At 40.5% G+C, this 24,108-nt stretch overlaps 1 protein-coding gene across 16 annotated transcripts; it reads left to right on the forward strand.

The window, feature by feature from the left end:
* The first annotated feature begins 173 nt into the window (after positions 1–173).
* map7b (microtubule-associated protein 7b) lies at positions 174–23,327 on the forward strand. 16 transcript variants are annotated; one of them, XM_026194730.2, is made up of 20 exons: positions 174–309; positions 11,057–11,227; positions 11,425–11,502; positions 12,064–12,227; positions 13,222–13,339; positions 13,734–13,835; positions 14,301–14,411; positions 15,518–15,613; positions 16,733–16,852; positions 17,924–18,096; positions 18,892–19,034; positions 19,179–19,402; positions 19,481–19,631; positions 19,726–19,897; positions 20,540–20,644; positions 20,730–20,780; positions 20,878–20,902; positions 21,023–21,149; positions 21,236–21,420; positions 22,437–23,327. In XM_026194730.2, exons 1-20 carry the CDS (start codon positions 264–266, stop codon positions 22,445–22,447), a joined length of 2,373 nt encoding a protein of 790 aa, XP_026050515.2. In that variant the 5' UTR covers positions 174–263; the 3' UTR covers positions 22,448–23,327. The 16 variants fall into 16 exon arrangements, with proteins under 16 accessions (XP_026050515.2, XP_080146054.1, XP_080146055.1 ...); XM_080289923.1 differs by lacking the exon at positions 174–309 and adding an exon at positions 4,267–4,455 and having other exon boundaries at positions 20,881–20,902; XM_026194728.2 differs by lacking the exon at positions 174–309 and adding an exon at positions 4,272–4,455.
* The last annotated feature ends 781 nt before the right edge of the window (positions 23,328–24,108 follow it).

The raw sequence follows: 24,108 nt of genomic DNA on the forward strand, positions 1-24,108 counted from the left end.
TTTTTCAATTAAAGGTTTATTTATATGTTGCCCAGGATCTATGTGAGGTTTATGCAGTCCGAATTAAATTAAGTCGCGTAGTTTAAAGTTTACTCATTACACATTCATGTAACTTTTACTAGTTTCTAGTTTGTTTTGCTGATCTGATACTGGTCTTCGTTGTCCCCTCCACCTGTCCGTGGGAGGGGCCCCGGTCCCGGTGTGTCTCAGGATCATTCCCTCGGGTTCCTGCCGCTGATCCCTCTCAGCTGACGTCAGGAGAAATGGCGGACCAGGATGGCAGCGACACATCTCCTCCGGAGTCCCAAGGTGAGTTGTCACCAACAGGAAACTTTACTTTGACAAAACTTTTTTCTTCTTCTTCTTAAGGGGGAATAACAGTTGTGTGAAGTACTGAAGGGTGCTTGAGTGGGTCTGTTTTTGAACACTGACTCTGAGCTAAAGAGAGACTCGGAGCCGGTCGGTCACGGGAGTGGGATTAACTATCAACCAACTCACCCAACCGGTTACTTTACGTTTACCAAACACGACTTGTTACGTAAGCTGCTGTAATACTTATTTATTTATTTATTTATGTTTTACCCCTTTTTTGTGAGTCTGTGTTGTAGCTGGTAGACATTTTGAGCTTCGGCAGACACCTGTTGCTTACAATTTGTCACTTCGTCGAAATCCACCTTCAGCTGACGTGACAGGTGAATTAATGAAAATGAGCCGCAGGTTGTTTTCGGGATGGCATAGATAGAATATGTCTTTAGGCTACAGCTTTGTTCTCTGGCTCTCACAGGTGGATTTATATATTCTTTTGAACTTTGAGTTGGCTTATTAATACCCCAAACATGATCATTTATACTCTCGTTATTCATTTTTACAACTTAAAATGGCCACGTCGCCTTGTAAGTGCATTTTTATCTTGTAGGTCAATGTGTGTATAATGTCTTTGGAGAAATAATACAACACATACAAACTGTACGCCTGTCAGTTCCGGAAATGTCACCTATCAGTGATCTTGTAAAAGTATGTAAAGTATGTTGGGTTTTTTGGCTGCCAAAGGGCAGAGATCTCCCGTATCTTACACCCCTTTGCTTCACTTTTAGCCACTCCTCAAATAGTAACGATATAGCAGGTGATTCCCATTCACTCCTAATGGCAGAGCTGTAATAACTAGAGGTGGGCGGATCGACCCAAACATCGATAGTATCTGGACCAACCCTAAGTGTTGGTATCAGATCGATACTAGCATGAAAAAATCGATACTTTTTTCTGTCCAGTGAATTAAGAATTTTTTGGAAATGAAAAAATTTTTTATTATGCACTATGAAAAATGTTTTAACTTTATTCTTTTGACTATTGCATCTATTTTATTTAAAGGCAATAGTGCGCTGAAAAAACAAATGCTGACCAAAGTGCTTTAGACATGGGTACATTTACTTTCCAGGTCTCAAAAAAAGAAAATTTCAAAATACATGAAAAGCTTAAAGATGTGTGGTGTATTATTAATTAATTATTGTGGAAAGCAAAAATCCCAGTGATTTAGTGTTCATTTAAATGTGTGTCCCTTATATAAAGCTGCCTTCAGAAGTTAAAAGTATCTGTTCATGTTAATCCACAGTGCATCCAGGCAAAGGTCACCACCTTCACTCAGTTTTCCTTGAAAATGTATAAAAAGCAGATTAGTTTAGATGAAGGGTTTGGATAGGTGTGAGAGTCCCTTATAGCACACAGAAAGTTGCATAAACAGTATTCCAGTGCTTTTATAAAGACCTGGAACCCAGTTAAGTATGCAAAGAATTATTGCTGTATGAATTACAGTAAGAGTGATTATGTTCACGTACTGCGACACAAGCAGCCCTGACAACTATATCGTAGGCAGAATGGGTGCACGGTGGGCGTGACCTTTTATTGATTTGAATGAGTTGAGATTACTTACTTTAGGATTACATAGCATTAAGCTCAGCTGTTCCACAAATGTCCCCTGCTTTGACCTAGCTTGACCTGCAGTTAGACAGCAACTAAAGCCACCAAGAGTCATACATACAGATACAGAGGATGAGACACTAAAAGAAAGAATTCATATTTTAAATTTATTTTGCAGCTCACAAAAAAATTACTGCCAATTACCTCTAATCCATGCATTGTAACACTGCACAGATTAATTAATACATGTTGTTAACTCTGTATTTATAAAGAGGTACTGCAGCTTTGATCCAATCAGAAAATAAGTTCCTAAGATGTGGTTTATCTCCTGTCATTACTACCTGCTTCCCAAATCATCCTTTTTGCTGCTTTGTTCATGAGTTGCCCTGCATTCTGCCTGCACAAAAAGTTACTTCTGTGGGTGATTGCGGTGTTTTCCCAGATTCGCTGTCAGTTTGGCCATCCATCACACATTATGGGATTTTCTAGAAATTTAACTCAATACTTCTGGGTTAAATTTGCATACAACTCGGCTGTTATACTTTAATTGTACACTATGTCAAACATTATGTCATTCAGGACCCCCAACATGTCAGACCCAGGGTTAGCAATTAAACTTAACAATAAACGAAATCTTTTTTTTTCTTGGTTTCATTTTACTGTATTCAAATGTCCATTCTCTTCAAATGTCTGTGTCTAACACACACATTCAGTAGGTGTGAGAAGGGTGTGTTACCCATCCTATCAGGTTAAAGTCTGAGTGTAGAATTACAGCATTGCTCTCTCCTGCAGGGACAAAGATCAGATTGCTCTTTCATGAATGTGTGCGTTTGTGAAGTGTGAGCTCTCTGAGGAGATGAGACAGCAGGACTTGTCCTGAATTCCTTTATATAGTAAAGGAATAGTGGAAAAGGTAGTGGTTTGGAATTATTTTAGGAAATACTTAATGCTTTTTCTTATGTACATATAAAGTAAAAGAAACAGTGGAGTTGTAACTTTAGTGGCTATGTTGCTTTTCACAGCATGCAAGCTATCGCACTTGTTTCTCTAATCTCCATATTAGTTTAGCTCAAGGATGCATTAACAGTAATACAAGTTGAGCCTGGTGTTTGTACTGTTACTATCCAGGCCTTCAAAGTTTGAAATACTCCCCCTTTTATTTCACCCTCCCTTTCATTGCATCTGCCATATTGTGTCACCTTTTAAAGGTTCTGAATTTGGCTACAGAGCCAAGCAACAATAAAGTTGCACTGCAACATTATTGTAGATGCAGTGCAACTACAATAATGCTCCTTGGTTAAATATTGATGTGCTGCGTGTTGTTCCTTCTGCATTCTTGTGAAGCTGCAGCAACATATGAATGTTCTCGCTCATCGTACATCGCCGTGGCATCCTAAATGGCTGATGGCTCTTTAAGTGGATGGTGGGGTGGGGCTATATACCATGTGCTCTCTGTACACACCCCTTTCACAGAAGCAGCTCCTGTACTGCAATATTTGATTTGGTGTGTGCATCCCTAGTTGTGTGTGTGACTGTGTACAGCACATTAAAGCGTGTCCGTCCTCTGCTCTCTCACTTCCCATGCGTCACTGGTCCATGTGCTGCTGTTGTCAGGGAAACCCTTTGCCAGCACCGGCTCAACTTCCACCACTGGATTCGCACTGAATATTTTAACAAACCCCGCTCTCCTCAGTTACTCTGTGTTTGTGTGTGTGTGTGTGCTCTGTGCAGTCACTGCCTGGGTGATATGATTCTTCTGACAAGTTTGCATTCACACAATAGACCTAGCAAGGGAGAGCTGAAGCAGGAGAAAAAGGAATGCAGTAAAAGTAGTGACAGCAGAGGCGGCATCTCGGGAGTCAAAAGAAGCACAATCCTTACAGCTCTCAACCAAGCCAGTCTTGTGGATTAAGTCTTCTTTTCTAAGCCAGACTGCAAGAGCTCATCCTACAAGAGACTCACTCACTCTGTTTTACTCTCTCTATGCCATTGCAGGGAGTATGGACTTGGCTCAATGAGCTGCTCTGTTTGTCTCTTCCACGCTCTCCTTCATCCACCACATTTACTTTCCTCCATCTCCACCGCCTTTTTTCCCCTATCTCCTTACTCATGTTTCTTCTTCTCTCTGTCGCTTCTTCCTGCTGTCTTAAAGTCAGAGCAGCAACCTGAAGAAAATTGCTGTTAGCACTAGCTATTAGCTACCTACGTCTTAGAGAAGGTGGCTTTTAGGGGTGACCTCGTCCATCATCATCCTCTGGCATTCAGGACAGACCTCTTCCCCCACCTCCCATCCTCACCCAGCATCACAGGGTGGGATGGGACGGGGTTGGGTGAGTTAGGCTGGGGCTCAAGGGTTAGCAACAGGGTAGGCAATGCCAGATAGTAAAGGACGTGGGGAAAGAGGAGGTGGAGGTGGGTGTTTGCAAGGGAAGTGGAGGCTGAGGAAGCGAGGTAACCGTTCAGCTATCCCAGCACTTTTCACCATCACTGAGGAGGAGGAGGTACAGAGACGAAGAGATGCTTGCAAGAGAAAGACAAAAGGTATGGATGAAAATGAGAAAAGAAAATGAGAGCAGTGTAAACTACATTTTCTCCCTTAAATACTGTGATGTTTGCGCTGACAAAAATGTTAGAGAGAGTGTGTGTGTGTGTGTGTGTGTGTGTGTGTGTGTGTGTGTGTGTGTGTGAGAGCGAGAGCGAGCATTATCTGGGGCAGAGAAGCTCTTGGGGCACAGAGATGTTTAACCAGACTCCAGAGAGTCGCAGCAGTTTAAAGAAAGATCTGAAAATGTGGTCCATTAAAGACAAATGTGTCTACATGCAAGGCTAATGATGTTGAATAAAGAGGTAGGAGTTGATACCCCTAGCAATATGTAGTAATTGTTTGATTTGTGCACAGTTTGCTTTTACAAAGGAAAACTCCTCTAAAACTGTGAAGCGCAGCCATCCAGAGACAGGCGCCTGACAGGTGTGATGAGGAAGCACAGTTTTACTGTTTGTGTGAGTGAAAATCAGCTGACAGGGCAAGATTGACTCAAGGACTGCAGATGAGAATGGAGGTGCGGCTCACTGTACATGTGATCTAAATGCATTAGTAAGCAGAGCAGTCGGGATGCTATTACAGTTGGAGCAGGCATAAATGTGCCACACGTTAGCTTTCCCTTTTCACACAATTCAGAAAGATATAGTGTTAGATTTAATTTCATGCCTTATCTAATGTTGAGATGATGCTGTGACCAGTGTTTTTTAGTAGAAAGAACAAAGCTAGATGGTTTTCTTCAAGTAGTGTAGTATTACAGACTGACTCTACAAATCATGCATATGCCACATTATATATAAGGAACAAGACAAAGTGGCTAGTTTCATTTCTAGATAATTGCATTTCCTGTTTGAATCCAACCATCTCATGCTGAGGGATGTGTAGTTGCATCATGGAGCAAACATACATGTAAGATATGATTGAAACAGGTGGAAGGAGAGAAAACTGCTGGGTTTACTGTGAAGTCTGAAATTGTGAAGGAGCTGCTTTTTTTCACAGTTATCTTTATTATGAAGACATGGTGGGTGCTGTTGATTGGACTGATTCAACACACGACTGTTAGACTAAACTGATTTGTTTTGTCTCAAATAGTTCTTTCTACTTTGACCTTAGCCTGTAATTTCTCAGTAATGGTATGGACTTAATTACTCATGTACAAGTCAAATGGTTGATGGAGCTATAAGAAGTGTGTGGATTTTCATTTGCCATTGATTGTTAATAGTAAACAAGATGACTTTATTTGAGGGCATTGGTTTGTATGCATACTCTAGGCCCGCGGACTAATTACATTTGGCCCGCGAAGCCATACCAAATTACTATTAGAGCTGGCCTACTGGTATTATACAGCTAATATATATATTGTTTAGTATTAAGTTTTGCTTGTTCCATATTCAGTTTTTCAGCAAAACGTGTTTGAGTCCATAAGAAAAGATTCATTCTTATATCTGGAGGAATAAATATATTTCAATAAATATTAACGTTAGCCTGCGACTTTGTTCCAGTTTTGAATTTTGGCCCATTGTGTATTTGAGTTTGACACCCCTGCTCTATTGTCAGTGAAAATTTGTCGAGCAAAAATTTGTACTAACAAAAATTTTTTAAAAACTTTTGAAGATGGGAACATTCAAAATTTTCCAGTTTTAAATGACAGAGTTTTCCTCTCATGATCTGATTTGCAGCTTGGCCCTGCAGCAGAAGCCAGCGTTCTTGCACCTGTTACCCAGGCCTGAGTGCCTCTCCTAGAGCTATAAAGGAACACTCCCATCCCTGCCCCCCCCCCCCCCTTTTTTTTTTTCCTCTGGTGGTTGGGGCTTACAGTTTAGCTTAGCATTAGCAGCAGCTAATCCTCTCAGGCTGAAGGGAAGGAAAGGAGCCGTACAGCGTGCTATCCGCTGGCCTGGACAGCGGAGCATTAATCGCTAACTCTGACCATTTAATCTGACTGGCAATGAATGCAGATAGATTGGGGGTGGGGAGCGTGCATGCACATACACACATACATGCAAGCAACAGAACGGAGGGAGGGGCGGGCAGATTAAACGGTGACACTCTCACGTCTCACTCTCTGTTACACACATACTCTTGTTACACAAATATACATGCATACACATGGACAAAAGGATGGGGTTTGGAGAGCTGCCACAACCTGTCTCACACACTGGCTCTCAGCAGCAGTGACACCGACCACAGCTGACCTCTCACTCTTTCTCTCACCCTCTCGTTTTCACTTCCCATTTTTTCTTACTCTGGAAACAGTTGAGTTTTGGATGGATTTCTTTTGACTGCCCTCTTTGCCCCCCCTCCACCTCACTGCAACATGGATTTCATTGGGTCACTCTTTTCAGTGAAAGATGCTTTCAAGAAGTAGGAATGTGGTTTCTGGTCCTCCGATTCGACTAGTCAGAGTGGGATGCTTGCCAAGAGCTCAGCAGGTGCAATCTTGGAATTATGAACCACAATCCAGGTAAAGCCTTAAACCCAGAATTTTGTTTTGCCTTTATTTAAACTATTGAAACAGCGTACAAAAGAAAGGAAGTGACAAGACTGACTTGCAGCAATGGTCCTGTTTGCTAGGAGTTGAAATATGGGACTTAGCTGCAAGTTTGGGGGTTTTTTTTAGCCCTTTTGGTTAGCACCATAGCCTCTGAGCTATTGGGTCACCTGTGTCCTAAACTTTTGCTGCCAAATCCACACTCATCTAGTACAAGGTACTTAATTGGGAATGAACAGGACTACAAAAGCACCAGCATCAGTATGCTTTGGATTTGGCTTTGTCCTCGAATATTTCATTTGAGATCAAACCATTGCCATAGTGTCAGTTTTAATACGAGGTGTTTGCTGTCAGTTCAGATGATCCATGTTCTTTTTTTTTTCTAAATGGGCTTCAAATGGGCTGGGGTCCTTAGGGACTAATTAAAGCGCTATACAAATACAGGTCATTTACCAAAGATTCAAAAGGATATGTGTTAGCCTAATATGAATTTAAACACTAAGAACTCATACTCATAAAGACATTGCTTAAAATCACGTCAGCTGGAGTGAAACCAAAATATTTTGTACATCTGTCCTAATCTTTTGAATCTAGACTTTTGTAGGACTTCAGGCTTAGTATGTGTAGATTCTTATGTTCCTGGTTAACAGTTGGTTGAAAATATGAAAGAATCTTATATAAAAGTGTAGCAAAAGGTGGTGGACATGAGTGTAGCCAGACATTTATTACTGGGAAGTGGAATTATGTCACACATGAAACTGACTTTGGTGTGTTTGCGAAGGCTGTTAAGCTGCTGTCTATTGCTCACAAGCAAATATGCTCGCTGTTATTTGAGGTTTGTCGGTTTATGACCTCTACAACAGATGGGTGAGTCTGTGAGACGCAGTAAGAGGATATAAGCTGCACAAGTCCAACATATTAGTATTTTTTCTGTAATATTTTCAGCTGAAAAAACACAGACAGTGCAGATTTGCGATGTTATCATGACACTGCGTCATCTGGAAAAATGTTTTGAACAAAGGAAACAATGAGAAGATGTATGAACCAGAGATGTGGAGATCAATTTTGTCTGGTTATCAAATTCCACTGATTGTTATAAGTAAAAGGCTTTAACTGCTTTTCGTAACTATATTGTACAACATGCATGCACCTTTTTCAAAGTATAGGAATTGAAGGAATGCATTCGTTCTCCATTTACTTTTATCTGCAAATGCTCTGAAGGACATCTAGCTCGGAGTTACAGTAAATATTTATGAGGTAAATCAAGTTGTGTAAATATGGGCCACATTGTTAATGTCAAAATTTCAGTTCCTTTATTCCAGTAATTTTTTAATAGTTTAAGAGGCAATCCTCTTTTCTCTTCTTCTTTGTATTCTGAATATTTCTGTGAGAGTGTGGTTAATTGATTAAACCGACCAATTGTTAATCTTTTCATACTTATTCCTACAGATGACTGTTCTACTTACAGTTTGGGTGCGAGAGGCGCGGTACACCCTGGAGGAGTTGCTAATGTTATTTAATTTCACATGGGATGAAAGTGTCTCTCTCTTGTCTTGACTTTTTTAAGAAGTGTTATTTCTTATTATGTAGTTTTAAGTATTCCCAGCTGATTAAAGTGAAGTGCATAAATTTAAGCTGTCAAATTAAAGAAACTGGTTGTGGTCTTTGACAGTCGCCTACTGGCTCATTGTGCGGTAGTCCACTCGGATCATTAAAACGCCCACTCCATCACAACATGAAACTTGAAGTCAACTTGTATAAATGAAAAGGCTCATTACTTCTCCTTTTAATGCATTTGCAGGAGCTCCTGGCCTTTCATTCAGACTTGACTTCATCTCATTTAAGCCATCTTTTTTGTTTACCCAAAAGCCCATTCACGTATGTCTCGTTAAGTATCTGACTTCAGTGTATTATCCTCATCATTCAATAAACTGAATCTTTTGTTTGAGGAAAGGGATTTCAGGGGAAGAGAATAAACAGACCAGACTTGTTTTTACGTGGCCCAGTCCAGCCTTTCCTCTCATAACAATAGCCTATATTAAACCACTTCCAATGCCAGTCTACCCGAGGCAGGGCAGACCTATGAATGCTTGTGTACACACCTCTGTAGATGTTCCATAGACTGTGACATACAATCCGTCTGCAGCTATGCCCTCACATCCTTGGTCTTTGTGATTCACCCTAAAAACCTCTCGAGGTGTTTGGATGGAGACGTTAGTGACAGTTTAGATTCATAAGACTTTCTGCAAAACAAAATATCATAAATTACCAAGTACAGTGAGAATAAAGTGAAAGGAGGAAACTGTTTCTAATATACTAAAACTGATCAGCTTGCAAATGAAAAACGGCATTTGAAAGTAGTAGTTAGTGGAACTTGTTGTGTTCAGACTGATGTTCTCTTTTACCTTTTAGGAGGAAGAAGGTTCAATTTTTTTCTCAGTCCTTGATCAAATCTTTATCAACTCTTAAGCCACACCTCATGCCCTTACATTTTGCTAGGAAAATGGGGAATTGTTGCAGTGAGTCAAGAGAACACATGCAGACATAAATGGAAATACAGTATTAGGTTTGTGCAAGCTTTTTTGTAATTTTCAGCTGTTGTTAATCTAGTGTAGGTTTTTTCATTGTTGTTATTGTTGTTGTTTTAAGGCCTGCCACTTCTTTTGTCCTCACTGCACAAAAAGCTGCGAAGCTTTTTGACTAATAGCAGTTTTTGAATCACCTTATTAGTGCAAAAATATTCAATTATGCCTGTCAGACTGTTATGAGCTTTTATTTTTTATAGATTAAAATAAAGAGGAACAGAGTGTTTTTGTTACCAGCTGGTAGTAACAAAGTCCCCAAAGATACAACTTTAAATTGATTTTAAAACTGAACGATTCATAGGTCAGTGTTAAGTGCCTTAACAGGCAGACACACAAACCTCTAAAATGACCAGGTAATAGAACTGGAGGGAACGAGTGGAAAAACCCAAAACAAAAAAGCAAAAAACAACTTAAAAAGACCTTCAGAAAGTCTGGAGAAGACCACTTCAAGACCACAGACAAGTTTGGCTGCTTGGAAACTAAATATAAAGAAATGAGACACTTTCGCAGTACTGTAAACAAGCCTGGAAGGAAATAGTAGCATGAAATCAATCAAAAAAGCCAGGATGTTGAGAAATGATTCAGTGTTTACTCTTAATGTTATGTACCGGTAACTATAAAATTCATTGAGACACAGATTTCCATCTGTAACTCTAGATATGAAACTTGTACTCCATCCTGTCCTCTTTCTGTAAAGAAAAGAAATAGGTGATAGAGAGACTTGTGTAGAATAGGGCATGATGGCTGTGATAATTAAAGTGGAGTCCATCTTTTTCAGTTTATCAGATTAGTCAGGGGGGATGATTTATTTTGGTCTTTGGGTTTGTGGGACAGGTTGGTCTCTGTGGAGACTGAGGAGTCTCTCTCTTATCACCACACACAGGAAAGGACTGTGTTGAATGCTTGCTTAGTACACCTACAGTATTTATTAATAGTATACAATTTTTCTAATCCTACCCGTGTAAATTTATGTGTCTGGTTCATCTGCATCAGAGCCAGTATAACGCTCTGTGTCCAGGAAGCTAACCTGAAAGCGCTGAGTCACCCTATGGTGCAATTAATCAATAGCCTAGCTGTGAGCTTGGTGGAAACACTGCAACTTCATGGCCACATCTATGAATAGCAGGAAGACAGTGAAGTGCATATTGTTTTATTGCATTTTGTTTTTCTGTTAAGCAACTCAGCAAAGCCTGAAAATGCCGGGGAGACCACCTGCAGAGATTTTTGATGCATTTGAAATTTTTTGATGGTAAACTGCTATTTCTTAAGCATTTGGTTGAATATGTTCATTTTTATTTTAAGCAGCAGTTTGTTCTACACACAATGTTCAGTTGAAGTGTTGTTGAATGGGTTTTATTTAGTGGGAAAACATTTATTACAGCTCTGGGTGAGGAGCTGTGGAAAGTCTTTCTGATGGTGCTTCCTAATGTGCAATTATTATCTTGTATTTTTCTGTATCTCTTTTCTCCCACTTTGTCTCTTCTTTTGTTGTTTTATTATGTGACACTTGTTTGTCCTTCTTTGCAGCATCGTACTCTCACTTTAAGTCAGAGGATGGCACCGTGTCTTCAACCACCCGTCCCAGCTCTGCAGGCTCTGGGCAGACCTACACTCCCAGCCTGACCCCTACACCCACTCCTACACCTAGTCGCACCACCAACAGCAACAGCCCCAGTAACAATGCTGGCACCAAAACAGGTGAGTCCCACATACATTACAGTGTGTGAATGTGTGTGTGAATGGGTGAATGACTGAATGTAGTGTGAAGCGCTTTGGGGTCCTTAAGGACATTTACCATTTACCATATATTTCAATGAGATTAGTTTGTACCGTGTCTCAGCATTGACTGTTTTATGTCAGGCCTTTAACATTCTTCACTGTTGTTTGTGCTGCAGACTCGCTGCTCTTCAACAAGATTGACGAGAGACTTAGGTTGGCCCGTGAGCGCCGGGAGGAGCGTGAAAAACAGAATGGTGAGCGTTCTTGTGAGTTTGACAGAGAAAAGAATAAAAGTTATCTTTTTTTGGGTGTTTTTTTTTTTTTTGTCTTTCCCACAACATATTGTGACTGAACTTGGTTGGTAGCTGTGGTGAAGTGCCAGTTTCTCTGGCTGTTACATAAAGGCTAGGTTCAAGCCAGGCGGCCTGTTGCCATGGATTCCGTGTTACATAATGGGACAGTCCATGGGACAGCTTTCAGAAAGGCTGGTGTTTTGGATATTAGAGGGTGTGTGTGTGTGTGTGTGTGTGTGTCAGTATAACCAATATAATACAACAGATGGCTTTTTGGAAGTCATTGCCTATTTATTCATGTTTTAAGTGTGGGTTTTTTTTCACACTGTTGTACACTGGTCGCACCTCTGGTCCCAAGTAAGGGGCTGAGGCGTTTGCGTTGTGTTGAGAGCTAAAGCTTTCTCATATGATCCACAGCTGACACATCACATTACTGCTATAAGCCTTTTCGTGCTGTGTGCAAGTTGCCTGTTTTTGTTTTCTTTTTTCAAACAAATTGTTTATCATGTTTACATGCGCCAGCTGCCAAGGAGGCCCAGTGGCAGGCCCGTGAGGAACGAGCCAGGCAGCACTATGAGAAACACGTTGAGGAGAGAAAGAAAAAGCTGGAGGAGCAGCGGGTAAAGGAGGAAAAGAGACGGGCTGCCGTGGAGGAGAAACGTCGGCAAAAAATAGAGGAAGACAGGGTACTGATGCTCCCCTCGTTCACAACTGTGCATCCTGAGTGTTACACTCGTGAACACACAAAGGCTAACCTCTTACCTGCCACCTGCTTCCAAGTTTTTTCTGAAACACCCATCCAGGGAGGATGGGGGGACATGGATACTGTATTTGTGTGTTTAACCACTCCTTTTCTCGTATAAAAAAATGTAAAGAAAAATTGCAGATCTGTGAAGTAGTCATAGATTTCCTGTCCAGCAGTAATTAACTTTACAGCGATTTGACGTTCTAATTAAGTTGTTGATTTAGTGAACTAGAACATTGATGTGTCAAAGATCTGTAACATGACACTGTAGCAGCACATGTTGATGACTTTGCATAAATAGTAATAATAAATCTGGATAGTTTTTTTTTCTATTGATACAGTAGGTTTTTAACTTTTTACTCCATAAAGATGATATTTGACAACCTCACCTGTATGAGGTTTGACATCTCAGTATATAGCTGAGATGTCAAAGGGTAGCTAACTTTTGATGCACTCAGTCATTTTATTTTATAAGCAGGCCTGAAATATGACAGAAAGCACTCAGTTCAAACCGCTTCAATGGTTACTCTCAGTAGGCTTTCAACGAGTAAAGAGTTACATCTTAGTAGGAAATTAGGTTTGGATCTAAGTCTTCATTTTATAGGAACGTTATAAATTTAGAAACAAGGACTGTAGGAGAACAGGGAAACTACTACTACTGCTACTGGGCCACCAGATGCCCACCGTACCTCAACTTTCAGTGGACTCCAATTTCTACAGCCTAGAAAGTGTCTATGGTTCCTCAGCTTTAGCTTTAGCACCAGCACATAGGTTGGCATTTCTTTCATTCTATCTGCCATGTATTGCTACTTTGGGTGCAGTCAAAGCACTCCATTCATTCAGAAGAAATGAAGAGAGAGAATTTGCTTAGCACTTGGTATGTCGGATGGCTGTTTGTTTTTTTGCCATTGATGTTCTCGTTGTTTTGACTGTAGGCTCGTCATGAGGCAGTGATTCGCAGGACTATGGAGAAGAGCCAGAAAACCAGACAGAAGGCCAACCGTTGGTCTTGGGGAGGAACTCTGCAGACAAACACTCCCTGCACAACAGCTGGTACTCTTACATATATCACATATATAACACAATACCTGTTAACACACAGCACAACACACCATAGACATAGTCAGTTGTACAGCCATTTTTTCCCCCTCTGCATTGGTGCTCATACACCTGATGCGTGTCTCTGTCAGTGCCTCTCTTGTATAAATATGTCTGCCTGCCTCTGCGTGTCAGTATTGTTCTGCCATGTTTATATTTGAACTTTTCAGATCCGCTGCCCTCTGTTGTTACTGCATATTCACACCCTTCTCTGCCTCTCTCTCTTTCTCTCCCCCCCCCTTGCTCTCAAATTCAAACTCTCTCTCTCTCCCTCCCACTCTCGGCTCGCTCTCTACCTGCTCTACACTCTTTGTTTTCTCTGCCATTGTCCTTTCCCCTCCTGGCCCAGGTTTTGTCGAGTCAGCTTTCCTCTATCCACTCGACCTTGCTGGACTGGAGCACATGCAGAGTGCTTTCAGTCTCTACTACAGATACGGAATGACATCCCAATGTGAATATAAAAGCACTGTGTGGGTTAGCTGGCTGGCGTTAGAACGCTGGCTTTAGCACTGTAACTGTTCAGCACTGTGTTAGCTCATTCTCTTTAGTTTTCATGTAGGCCAGTGTGAATGGCACGACATGTAGTTTTGCTATTTCACTCGCATGTAGCAGTTCACGTGTGACGTAAAGTTATATCCCCAGGCACAGGATCATTTACTCAAGCCATTTTAGTTTTATTTTAGAGGACATAAGACCCATTTAGCACTAATCTGTTTTTAAATATCTTTCCTGTCTTAGCAACAAGTTGGTAGTTTTTCATACCTAACCTGAATTAACCAAAATAGAGAAACCCAGAGAGATGACTGACTTCAGCTCTCTTTCTTCCCCTTTTTCTCTCCTTAAATTTCACCAATTCAATATAAAACTGATATGCATTTGTCATGTTTTTTTTGTTGTTGTTGTTTTTGTATTCTAGATGCTGATAGGCGCTCAGTGTCCACAATGAATTTATCCAAGCATACAGACCCTGTCATTACCAAGCGCCTCTCTTGCTCCTCTGCCACACTCCTGCACTCACCAGATCGAGGTAATAAATATACACACACAAATACAGTTCATTACATCCACTGGCAATGGTCAGCTTTTGACTCCATCTTGTATAATTTGCCATTGTTATGAAGTAGTCTCTTGTGACAGGCTGTAAAGCACTCATTGTTTTATTGTGATTAGTTAATTAGATTTGGGATGTTTATGTGACTGAAACACACTTTTTATGTTATAACTATGTATTGTGTAGCGTGTCATTCCCATTTAGTTAATATGACGCTAAATCCAGCAGAGAGTTAACATAGCTTAGTTAAAGAATGGAAGAGAAACACCAGAATCCAAACTTAAATCAAATAACACTCTTAACAGGAGAAGATGAAATATTATTACAATGCAGAAAAATTTTCACTGCTAGATGTCAGAAGAATTCTGTTTTCATATTCCTCCAATGTCCTTCCATGGCATGAAAGTCTGCAACTTCTCTTCTGCCTTTGCCATACTACATATGTGGTCGGTCTCCAGCCAGATAGGTAAAGCGTGATTAGTCAGAAGGAAGGTGTCCTTCTCGGTCACTGTATTCAAATATGGTGGGGTATATTTTAAATGGATTAATTCTAAGTTTATGAGAATGCATCAATTTTTTGGAAGATAATGAATAATAATGAATGTATATTTGTATATTTATTATATAATGTATATTTATGAGTACTTTATCATTTCTTTCTTATGAAATAGCCTAAAAACGTCAATAACTGTACCTTTAATTGGACACACATACTTTTTAGGTGAATTTTTCCCAAATTTACAATAAAGCTACACTTCAAAACAGAAACCATTAAACAGGCCCAAGACGGTGTGAAATATGAACAAAGTAAAATAGGAAGTTATTTGATTAAAATGAAGACAAAAAGAACAATAAAACTGAAAAACACTACCGGTAAATAAAAAATTTGCCTTATGCTAAGCTAAGCTAACAAACTGCTGACTTGGTCTGTTTTTCAGATGTTAGACCTAAATGAATCCTTGCATGAAGTAATCAGCAAGAAAGCAAATAAGCAAATTTCCGAGTTTGAGCTTTTACTGAAGTCATTGTTGAAGTCTAACCATCGGGTCATGCATCATTTGATGTTTGTATGCTGCTGACAGGCTTACAGATGAGAACAGTCTCCTCCCCTGTCATAAACAAAGCTCAGTCCAAACCCCACCTGCATCAGGGAAAGACCAGCCAACAGAAAAACACAGGTTTCTTGTGGAAATTTTTTTGGTCTCTTATACTGTTCCGACTATGTTGCAAGCAACAAAAAAGATCTTGGGCTGGAAACTGTAAAATAATCTGTTACTTTTGTAGAAATTTGTCAGTGTAAAATTTTAAATGTAATATTCTGAAAAGAGAAACTTTGATTTGGAGAGCCTACCATGACATGACAAGCTGATCTAATATCCTTTTATGTATAAATATACATTATGATTATTGAAACAAATGCCCACAGTCCAGCACACACGTGTTGGCATTTGTGCATTTCATCTGAGGGATCAAGATTTTTTTCTACCCCCCCTCTAACGTGACCCCTTTCTCTAATCCTCAGTAGGATAATCTTTTTGTTTTTGTGGGAACACTGTATGCTGTTTTTATCCTGGCTGTAAAATTGGCACCCACATTAGTCATAAAATTATAATTATGCTCTTGTTCCCATTATTATATTATCAGAAGACACCGCACACTGAGGCACTGTGAAGCATCACTCAGTGAATTCTAAAAAACTCTCAAACATGAATGTTTTTATATATAAAGTAATAGAAATATAAAAACCCATTTATTGCTACAGTTTTCAGCCCAGATGTATCTTTGACCTGCATGCTGACACCTGCAAAGCACTGCACGTTTTGTCTCATACTGTGCCGGATCTCCTTTAATTGGCTTACTTATCAGGTTGCCGTGGAGATTAATTAATTAAAATAGCCTTTTTCTCCGAACTACCTGAGGTAAACTGAAAGCTTTTTGCTTGAATGATTTCCCAGATAAATTGAAATTTCTTGAAGATCATTTTCTTAAAAATGACATGTGTCCTTTTATCTTGCACTGTTTGTCTTTGCCCTTTTGTTTGCTCTTCATACCACGGTGTTTGCTGCCTCTCATAATTAAACAGATGCATGAAGGTGTAGGTGTGGCACGGCAGTCTGTGCATGCTTACAAATTCACTTTATTTCTAACCTGCAATGCTTGACAGTGTTGGGAAAGGGGGAAAATGCAGTAAATATGTATAATTTATAATCTGCTTTGATTGTTTGCTTAGGCAAATAAGTGGGTAGTTTGTATTTGTAGCTCTTATCAAAGCTCACATGTCACATGCGTGTGTTCAGGACTGCGCCGCCTTCCACTGACGCCATGGGAGAGCAACATGGTGAACCGCCTGCAGCAGCCAACACACTCCTATCTGGCCCGCAGCCGCAGTGCAGTGAGTCTGTCAGGAGACCAATCAGGTAACACGCAACACTGATTTTATAAAACAAAACATTTAAAGCCCTTTGGCTCTTTAGATCAAGATTCTCTTGATCTAAGGCAGAGGTTTTATTAAAAAGAGTATATATACTCTTTTATGCTTGGTCTCTTGACCCAAGCAGTTTCGGATGCTAATCTGATTTGCCTGGACTTAAAGCATTACACTGTCTGAAACTTCCTTTAACAGCGTGTGTCAGGCACCCAAAGCTCACGCACACAGACACACATGCACATACGTCCCCCAAAACAAATAAAGTGATCTGTTCAGGAAATCTTCCTCTACTGATGCCATGCCTTGTCACAGCAGCAGGGAGTTTTAGATCATTTGTGTGTGTTCCATCATTGTTTACATTAAGGGAAAGAAATAACTTCTAGGTGAACTACTTGAATTCACTCACTCTTTTCTATTCTGCCCTCTTTGATACATTCAGCATCATCTTCAGCTGGTGAAGAGCATTTCTTACATGTATTTAGATGTTTTTGTTTCTGTGTGCTTGCTTGCTTTGTATGGTTTTGGGTCTATTGTGTGGATAGCTATAGTTTGTTCTAACTGGGTGACAAAGTAGAAATGCTTCCAACACTGGGACTCTTTATAGCAAGTAATGGTTTGGCAAACCGTTCCTGATCTAAATATCTTTAAGCGTATTGTGTTACGTTTTTTTTTACTAACCCTAATCAACCAACCAAATCCTTATTTTGTATCACATAGACAGTCTTTGTCAGACAGTGCCAGGTGATGGTTGCAGTACATTCGCAGCTGTTTGCACTTTTTAGTAGCACTAATTCTTTCTTTCTTTCTTCTCTGTTCCTACCATAAATATTCTCCTCATTCCTCTCAATCCTGCGCTGGCTTCTTCAACCCATGGCTTTCCTTTTTTATTTATTTATTTATTATTCATCTTGATTCCTTCTCATTCCTGTCTTTGTTTCCTGATCCTTTTTCCTCTGTGATCCATTTTATCCAACACTTATTGGTGTCCTACCAATTCTCACACTACCCCAATCAATACCTTCAAAAACACTGTATACTCCCACCTTATACATCACCCTAGCCATGCCTGTGTGTCCTCGCTCAGTTTCCTGCCACCCCATGGGCTCAATGTCCTTCAAGGCCCTGCAGGCACAGCCACTGCCTCACTGTCGCAGCCAGGAGAGGAACCTCAGCAGGGACGCAGCTTCCTCGTCTTCAAACACCCCGCGCAGGAGGACAACCGGAACAACACAGGTAGATTTCATCAGCTCATGACAAAATATCTGGGAAATAATATTTGTGAACAAAAAGCAACTCATCATTATTTCCTGCTACTGATATTACAGAACGTGTTGACGTAAATCTTTTTTTTTAAATCATTTTTTTTCAAGCACAGAGTAACATTTAATTCTTCTACTTCTTCAACTTTGTCATTTTCAAATTGATTATGTTTCTGATCAAACAATATAAACAATAGATTAGAGTATCTGTCATCACACACACTTGCATCCACTGTTCATCTGCTTCGTGACAGCTTATTATGCCGTTAAGATCTTAGAAAGAAGGCCCCTTGTATGCCGTGCATCCCACACACTAACATATCACTGTGCATGTGAACTGATAACTCTCACCCACTCCAGAATACCGCTGGTGTGTCATTCATACAAGGTCAGTGAGAATGTACAGATAATGGATGCAGTGTGATTTTTTTTTTTTTTTCTCCAAATTAAAAAGACTGTTTTTCATTTTGTGACCTGTTAAGTGTGTTTTGTTTTTTCTTATTTTGTTTCTGAGTTTGGTGCCAGAGGTAATCTAAGCCTAACCCTGTTACTCGTCATCATATTGTGTGGCTACTATCTATAGGGCACCTTCTAAACCATCCAGTTACCTTTGTGTTGCATTAAAGGACATTTTTCTGGAAGAGCAGTTTTGATGATAATGTGTTGTTTGCTTCCCTGGGTCCTTACTTGGTGGTGTTTTAAAAAAAAACTGCCTGTTTTGACTCGTGCATGTTGTCTTTTGTTTTTACCGTATCTCCTGAACCAACAGCGGCAAAAAGACCGTGACAGTGTCAGGAAGTCATGGAGCAACCTGACACTTCCACTTGCTCCTGTTCTCTCATTGCCCCCAAGCAAGCGCTCCTCTTCCCCAATCAAAAAGAGCGGTAAAGTGACAGCACCCTCTCCTGGCAGGTCAGTTACATTTGATAAATGGGGAATATTTTGAGCTGAAATTGAGTTTTACAGTTTTATTTGAAATGTAACGTGGAAGTTATTTTGCTGATATGCTCGAATGATGACTATTTTTAAAAAAATATATACTTCCTTTGCTCACAGACCTCCACAGAAACCAGTGGGGCGACCTCCAACCCCCAAGTTACTAAAGTCTCCAGGGGCAGAAGATCCTGGAAATCTTCGTCCTGTCAGGATCACACCTGAGAGTTCCCACCCTTCAACACCCAGAGGAGAGGAGGATGATGAGCAGGTCCTCAGCCCTCCTCAGCCTCGACCTCAGCCACTGGGTCAGAACAAGAGCTCAAATGAGCAAACGGCAACCAGCGGTGAGTTATGAATCTCTCACCTGTTTCACAGCTACAGTTTATTACACTGGTCAGCATAACTTTTATGATGCCTTCTAGAGAGTGTAAGCAGTCCACCAGCTCACAAGCCTTCAGCGGGCACCACAGACCCGGAGGAGGCGAGTCGTATCCTGGCCGAGAAACGACGGCTGGCCCGCGAGCAGAGAGAGAGGGAGGAAGAAGAGCGCAGGCGACAAGAGGAGCAGGCAAGGTGTGCAGGCTGGGCTGTGTGTGAGCATGTGCATGAGAGGGAGTGTGTAGTGCTGAAAGGCTGCATCATTTTTGACTTGGTTGTGTCTCACCAGATTAGCAAAGGAGGAGTTGGCTCGCCGAAAGGCAGAGGAGAGAGCAAGGAGAGAAGAGGAGGCTCAACGCCAGGCCGAGGAGAGGAGGAAGAAGGAGGAGGAAGAGGAGAGAAAGGCAGAGGAAGAAAGACTTCGGAAAGAGCGAGAAGAGGCAGAGAGACTACAGAAACAGGTCTGAGATTACAGATGTTTATGTTGACTTGTTTTGTTTTTATGTGGTTGCCACAAATGGCAGCAGGTCTGCTGCTGGAACTTTCAGCCTGTTCTCATTCCCGGGGTGTCAAATACAGACCTGATGGTGATGCAGAGACACACACAGATGTTCTCTTTAGCATAACTACAGTGATGCGCCAGGTTATGGCAAATTACGAGACACGTCTCACTCCCAAACTTCATATGGATGCTTGTAAAAGGCTTCTTGGCAATGTAAGGGCACTGATTGGCAGGAATCACAATTTTTCAATGTGCAGGGTTAATGTTGTCAAAAGGGAAAAGTCTGTTTTTAAACCTAACCAAATATATTCTGCTGCCCTAAACTCTCAAAGGGAACATAAACTGTACTTTCCAGGCAAAAGAAAAATGTACTGCTTATGTATTCGCCCCAATTCCAGCCTCCTAAATCACACTTTGAAGCTCTTTAAAACAGACCTCTTATATCTGAGAGCCCATCATTGCAGCTCCAGGTGCATCCAGGCTTTAATGGGAGAGTACATCCTGTGTATATCTGTGATATGCCTGCTACACACTCGAGGGCGAGAACACGTTGGAGCACTATGGACCTATTAATAAGATGAAATGCTTTTGTGTACATTAGAAAGAGGAGGAAGAGGCTCGACAGAGAGAGGAGGCAGAGCGACTGAGGCAGGAGAGAGAGAGGCGCTTCCAGAAAGAGGAGGCTGAACGACTGGAGAGAAAGAAGGTAACGTGACCTCACATTATAAACACGCATAAATTGCAAGGTACAGTGTACATTAAAGCATTTTTCTTTTTTTCTAACCCTCCAGCGTCTTGAGGAGATCATGAAGAGAACACGGCGTTCAGAGACAACTGAAAAGGTAAAGACCAGAGGGAAAATGGAGTAAACAAAAGTGTAACAACTATCCAACTGAACAATCTTTGAGTATTAATTCCTTTTTTTCATTTCATCACCAGAAGGTCAGAAATGGAGACAATGCAGGTAATTTAATATACCGTTTTTATAATTACTTTTGCAGTAATATATCTTTCAGATTGTCGTCAAAACATATCCTCTGCAGTTGTTGTTCCTGACACCAGATTGATTTTCTTTCACCATCAGTGAACCCGACCTCTCCTGCTGCGTCAGCAGCAACTGAGACACCAAGACACAATAGTAATGGCAACTTAAGCCAACCAGATCCCACCCCAAACCCCAACACCACAGCACTGAGCCATCCTGACCAGAGGTACAGTCAACAGCCATGATATACAACAGCCATACTGCTTGTGATGTCATCAGGTCTGACACTGTTATTTTTTTTTTGGTTTTTAGGGAGAATGGGGAGTTTGAAGAGGTGCTTGTACTGCCTTCACATTCCAGGTTGTCTCCTCCTGAAGGAGAGGAGGAGCAACAGCAACAGCAGGAGGACAACAGAGTTCCTGTCCTAGCCTTCTCAGAGAATGGTCTACTGAAACCTCTAAGCAGAGTAGACGATATATCAGCCCAGCAGGGAGCAGGTGAGAAGGCATCCACTCTCTGATTAGCCACTAGTTCCTACATTTATATCCCATTACTCCCCACCCCCTTCTTCTTCCTCCCTTAGTTTCCTTTTGATAAAATTACAGAGACTGTCATTCATTCTGGTCACTTCTTGGTGTGTGTGCGCATCTTGTCTTTACAAACCTGACTTGATGAATAATGTCCTCTATAAATTTTGTGACAGTCTTCTGAGGCTCTGGTGGGCTCTTTGCAAGCTCTATGAAAGAAACCTCAGCAGTGTCAAAATGATGTCATCGGGGGTATCTCAGATTGAGGCATCACATTTTACCAAAAAATCGAGTTATTTAATTTTTGCTGGACTTTGAAAGATGAGGGTGTCTTACAGACTGGGACGGGACATCCTGGGTGGGATGCATCTTCTCAAATATTTCTTCTTTATGTGTAACTCTAGTCTTACAGAATAACTCTTCAATCAATTCTTGTAAATGAAAGCATGTACAGAGACATCACTGTGGACTTTCAAAGTATCTAAGCAGTTATGTTGAAGTAGAGGTGTAATTTTCCCATGGGGTCAAATGAGAAACTGGGACATTTGTGGAGAGCACCAATAAGCTTCTGAAGATGTCTTTTTTTTTTTTTAATTTTAAAAAAAAGTTAACAAGAAGAAGAACTGTTTCGAGCATCACTGACCAATTAATTTTCCCATTAGGCTTAAGAGAAACCAGGACACCAATAAGCTATTGGCACAGAATTGATTGAGCAGACCTGAGTACAGCTTATTGGTGCAGTCCTCCACAAGTTTCTCACATGGCTTCATCGCTGCTACAGGCTGCTCTGTTTTTCTGTTTGTTTTTGTTTTATTCATTTTTGTTTCATACCAAGAAGCTCATTCAGATTATGAAGACTTAGTATTGCACTTTCAATATAGTAGCTCAAGCATTGCAAGTTGAAAGATCATATTTTATTTACAAGTGAATAAAGAAAATATATTATATGTCCTGTGCTTTAAATTCTTTGTACCTTTGATTTGCAGATGTTGCCTGATGCCCTGATGCAACATGACGATTCCACACCCACAGACATGAAGGAGAGGTCAAACAGAGAGGTGAAGTACAGAGCTGTTGGACTGAATCAGTAGGACAACTCTCAGCACTAGATTCTTCCTTTCTTCCTCTCCTGTGACAGAAGAGCACTGTTCCCAAAGATGGTGTCTCCAAACATCTTGCAAGGGCATCACTGAGAGAGATTACTCTTCCCTCATCCTGCACTCTGTGGGGCAAAGCTTGTTTTTCTGTATCTGAACATGATTACACTTGGTCATCATGTATGTTCTGTGTATAGCCACAGGTTTCCCTGATTCTTAAGTGAATGTCCTGAAATCACAGCAGGGCATTGAGGCATTGAGTGTGTATAGTCTTGTGATGTGCGTGATTGAGAGCGCGAATGAGAAACTGACAAAGATGTAAAAACTAAGATCAGCTGTCAGTCAGCAGCTGTGATACTTGAACATTTTTGAACTATTTTTCTGTAGACAGATTGTGATCAGCGATGGGACTTTAGCTCAGGCCCCAATCTAGCTTCGTTTATGAATTTTTGTCTCTGACTGGAACCTTATGGTTCTCACAAGGTAATATTTCTGCAGAAATGTGAGAAATAAAGTGTGCTACAGGAATAATATCAGTGCATGAAGTTGTATTAAGACTAATGCAAAAAAAGGTATGTCATGTAATATACTTTACTGTTTCTACAGTGTTTAAACTAGGTTATTACTGGGGTGCAACAGGTGCTGGAGTATTATGACTTTAGGTTTAATAATGACAAAAATGAACATACTGTCATCTGAAAACTGAAAATGTAGGGTATAAACGTCAGATTTTTCTTCAAATTGCTGTACAGATAAAATGATATGTCGTCATTGTCTTTATGTTCAAATTTACAAAAACGTGCTTCATTATTAAGTTATGCCCTTTCATTCATTCACATTTTAACCCTGTCACAGTTGCACCTATTCTACATCCTGTCACTGCCTGTAAGCCACTTTTTTGGCCAAGTAAATCCAAACTGGATTGAATGAATTTACTGATGTTATTGTTAAAATAATCAGATTTGTTTCCAAGGATTTGACAGATGCTGCTAATTATGACATTCCTTGGCCTTAACATAGTGTAGAAGGAATGATGTGACTTTGCTTCATGAGCTCAATCGTTTTGGCCCTTTGCCCAAACTCCCCAGTGGCTTTTTTTGAATTCCGTATGAATCATCAAATATTTGTGTCACGCAGTTATAAATAATGCAACTCATAATTCATACCACTTCTCACTATAGCAAGACAAAAGGTGGAAATTACTAAATTTCTAGAAGCAGGCCATTACACTTCATTTTCACTCAGCTCCTACAAATGATCTGCATTAGGGTCCTCAGACTTGAGCACTGTCTAACAGTACCACTAAAGAATAAACTTGTCTTGATTATGTACTGCAGGACATTACCAGCAGTACACATGGCATGCTGTTATATATTTGATGCTATAAATGTAAAAATGTATATTTTATTACTACCACAAAGATTTGAATATAGCCCTTTACTTCAGAGGAAGCATGAGGTGAGCTCTCTGAATCATTGTAAAAGTAAAATCTCTACAACTGCTGCAGCTGTACTGCTTCAAATGAATAAAACTTTTTGAACTGGTTACCTATTCAGTAATT

Source organism: Astatotilapia calliptera, chromosome 15 (genome assembly GCF_964374335.1).
Source record: "Astatotilapia calliptera chromosome 15, fAstCal68.1, whole genome shotgun sequence".
Taxonomy (NCBI): Eukaryota; Metazoa; Chordata; class Actinopteri; order Cichliformes; family Cichlidae; genus Astatotilapia; species Astatotilapia calliptera.

Bases quoted from the DNA above. Each gene is read 5' to 3' on its own strand.
- map7b (XM_026194728.2), top strand. From the start codon at position 4,287: ATGCCAGATAGTAAAGGACGTGGGGAAAGAGGAGGTGGAGGTGGGTGT. The intron at 19,403-19,480 runs GTGAGTTATGAA...GATGCCTTCTAG, and splicing joins TGAGCAAACGGCAACCAGCG to AGAGTGTAAGCAGTCCACCA. The intron at 21,150-21,235 runs GTACAGTCAACA...TTTGGTTTTTAG, and splicing joins CTGAGCCATCCTGACCAGAG to GGAGAATGGGGAGTTTGAAG.